The 3,665-nt window shown below is 32.2% G+C and overlaps 2 protein-coding genes across 2 annotated transcripts in view; one reads left to right on the top strand and one right to left on the bottom strand.

The window, feature by feature from the left end:
• The window catches only part of LOC106873901 (myeloid-derived growth factor), a 14,293-nt gene extending 12,777 nt beyond the window's left edge, over positions 1–1,516 (bottom strand). The window contains exon 1 of the mRNA XM_014921432.2: positions 1,199–1,516. Within this exon, the coding sequence (XP_014776918.1) occupies positions 1,199–1,336 (138 nt within the window). The 5' untranslated portion in view covers positions 1,337–1,516. The remainder of the gene's footprint in view (positions 1–1,198) is intronic.
• The window catches only part of LOC106873906 (DIS3-like exonuclease 2), a 126,009-nt gene that overhangs the window by 15,420 nt on the left and 106,924 nt on the right, over positions 1–3,665 (top strand). The gene's annotated exons all lie outside the window — the stretch shown is intronic.

Here is a 3,665-nt window from a genome sequence, read left to right as displayed (position 1 = left end):
ATATATATATATATATATATATCGGTAGGATTTGAACTCAAAATGCAAGAAATACCCCGAAACCATTCTGGCTAACGATCTAACAACTCAGCTAATTCGCCGCCTGAGGGTTTGGAGTTAGTTTTTGTTTTTGCTGGGTACATGCACTGAAATATATGAAATGAAATAAACGCAATAGAAATATTATGAACAAATATGTGAAATAGAGGAAGGGGAGAAAACGATCAGGAGTTCAAGATATACCCGTTAATATATCGCAAATCTGATGTAAGGATCTCAGCTGGGTCACGTTGACTCGAGTTGGGAAGATCAATAATGTTAGATTGCTTATTAAAGTAAAAAAAAAATCGATATTAGGACAATATAATGAAATGTGCATATTAGAACTATCACAACTTGGTTTCTGATTTGCCCTTTTCATTGAATAACATTTAAAAACTATTTGGGTTTTCATATTTCTGTATATAAATATTGTTCAGTGTATCCCAGTATGGCCACAACTAGCTGACTGGGAAAAGGAAGAGATGTCATCTATAACAAAACAAATAAGTAACTAATAAAAAAAAAAACAAATGTAAAATTATCACACCAGGATTTAACCAATGTATATAGCTACATATATCTGCGATAGAAGTAAAATGTATATATCTTCAGATTTAATAACAATTTAACATTTCCGCGTAGATCAACAGATCACGAACTCATTTTTCTACTCTAGGCATAAGTGCCGAAAATTTGGGGGAGGGGGCCAGTCGATTAGATCGACCTCAGTACGCAACTGGTTCTTAATTTATCGACCCCGAAGGGATGATAGGTAAAGTCGACCTCGGTGGAATTTGATCACGAACTCATTCATCTTTCAGTAAACTATATTAACAACGAAACTATTTTCCACTGTAATTATTGTAATTGTGTGTGTGTGTGTAGTTATATATACATCAAAATGAAAGAATGCCTATATATATATATATATATATATATATATATATATATATATATATATATATATAAACAGTAAAGCAGTTTTCTAGCTGTTTAAGTATGTGCTGTGAGTTAAAGGATAAAACCGCTATGAAAACAGATGGTTTATAATCAAAACAAAACTTGTGTACATGACACGTGTTAACAGTAACGATCGACTTTCGAAAATAGTAAAAAATATCGATGTTAAATTATAGAAGTGTGTTTATTTATTTACCCATTCTTTCACATAATCGTTAACTTGTCCTCCGGGTTTGACGTCGAACTGGGTGCTTTCTTCGTCACTTAGGACAACACTAACAAATCCAAATAGAGAAATAACTGCTACCAACCACCGATGTAGCCCTCGAGCCATATTAATTCTATTAGGTTCCTATTTGTTCTTCAGCTTTTACAGTTGCAGGAATGCAACGAAGCAGGTCTGATGAGATTGGGAAGGTTTCCCAGCCACAACTACACGATGACAACTGTAAACCTGTACACACTTACTATAGCGAAAACCCAGCTGCCTTCAACCTATCACCGCACTCCACGTGAAGCCGGTGTCAAGTATGAAAACGAGACTCTCACCTTTGACATTTTCCCGGCTGACCTCATTTATGAATCGTGAATCGTGTTAGGAAACTAGACCGAAGTATGAGTGGTGTGTTTATTAATAACTTTTAGCAGACAATCCAATGCAGCTGTTCCCTAACTGACATATACCAACGTCTGTCCTATGACTACCACCACCACCACCAGCAATGTTAGAACAATTTTGTGGGGTTTAAAGCTATTTTAATTTTATTAAACGTAGTAATTTGTCCCTACCTAGTTTATTTTTGGAAATACGTTTGTATATCGATTTTATCTGATAATCATTAAAACATATTTAATAATATATTAGAGTACATAGCGTTCGTTAATTTGAATTGCAATCTTTAACATTAACAACAGACGGTGACAAAAAAATAAAGGTATGGCATTTCAAAATATTGATTTCTCTTGAGAAAGATCGTTAACAATTGGGTTTAGTAGATCGACAAAAATCATCAAGAAGTATTCGATCTATTCACTAGGTATTTCTAAGGGTTCAATTCGTTGAATCGATCGACACAATATATAATTGGTGAAGATGCAAGACAAAAAAGTTGACTGTGGGAGAATTTATACTGTCTTTGCTGTTTGGTTTCATTCTCTTAGATACTATTTTCTATTGTTTCCTTTATTTATCAACTCCAGTATATTACCTATAGTTATAATTATAATTATTGGTAATAACTATATCAGTTATAGTTATTTTCTAAACTTTGAAGAAATTGTACATCAAGCATATTTTGACAGTTAAGTATTGAATTAGATGTTTATTCAGTCTCTCTAGTGCCTGCACCCACCCAAATACCGCCACCTTGGCATCGATCGTTTTAAGTTGAGAGATATAGATGGTGGGTGTAGTTAGGATTAGAAAATCCCTTCCACCCACAACACGGATTTGGGAAGGGTACCCTTTAGATAGTCTAAGAAACTTTTTACCCTGTAAATTTTAACTATTACACCCGTCTCATTTGAAGGTGAGATACATGAGTTTCCTATGGGGGTTTTTTATGTTTTGGACATTTTGACGTGTTTCCTTGATTTTAATCAATGAAATAAATAGAAGGGAGGAAGGAGGATATGATAGGGGGCAAGAGTTAAGGATCAGTTAAATCTTGGTTCAGAGGATTAGTTTTTATTCTTGTTATTGTTGTTTAGTTCCATGCGAACCCTAATCGATCATACCTATGAACAAAAGCATTCCAGTTATGATCATCCTGCCTTTTTACAGAACCACTAGACGTTCTCTTAAAAAAAAAAAAACTGTAGATTTCAAGGAGATTTGTTTGCTATTTCTAGCATTTCAAACAACCATGTACAACAGGGATTAACTATTCAAGAGATCGATAAACACCTGAGCTTTAAGGGAGCATGATAATTTAAGGTTAAAATTCACTAATTTTCAACTAAATATCAATGCAATAACTCCTATTTATCAACACATGTCTCTCATTAGATATTCCAATTTCATATAATATTCGTATACTATGACTGAATTTTTATTCTTTATCAATTTCATTAAGTACTTTTGCTAGATTTTTTTTTAATATTTGTGATAAAAAATGTGAGAATGATACAAAAGAATAAATGAATTATTGCTTTTAAAACAAGGCATTTTATTAATTATACTCTTTAAATTTATTTTTTAAAATTGCATGATGGGGATCAATAAGCTATCTATGATTCTATGAAAGGGAAATGATACAAAACAAAATTGCCAATTTCTGGTGTAGAGGCAACTTTGAAAGGTTTGGATTGGATATGATCCAATGTTCTGGTGAAACAAGAAGATATTATTATTATTATTATTATTATTATTATTATTATTATAATAATAATAATAATAATAATAATAATAATAATAATAATAATAGTAATAATAATAATAGTAATAATAATAATAATAATAATAATAATAATAATAATAATAATAATGATGATGATGATGATGATGATGAGGGAAAGGATCAGAAGAGAATGTTATCGCAGGGTGAGAGCAATACTGAAGACAGAGCTGAACGCGAGAAACAGGATCGAAGCGATCAATGCTCTAGCCATACCAGTCGTGACTTACAGTTTCAACATCGTTAACTGGTCAATTACTGAAATAT

Source organism: Octopus bimaculoides, chromosome 3 (assembly GCF_001194135.2).
Source record: "Octopus bimaculoides isolate UCB-OBI-ISO-001 chromosome 3, ASM119413v2, whole genome shotgun sequence".
NCBI lineage: Eukaryota > Metazoa > Mollusca > Cephalopoda > Octopoda > Octopodidae > Octopus > Octopus bimaculoides.
This window is presented reverse-complemented; position numbering and strand designations above follow the sequence as displayed.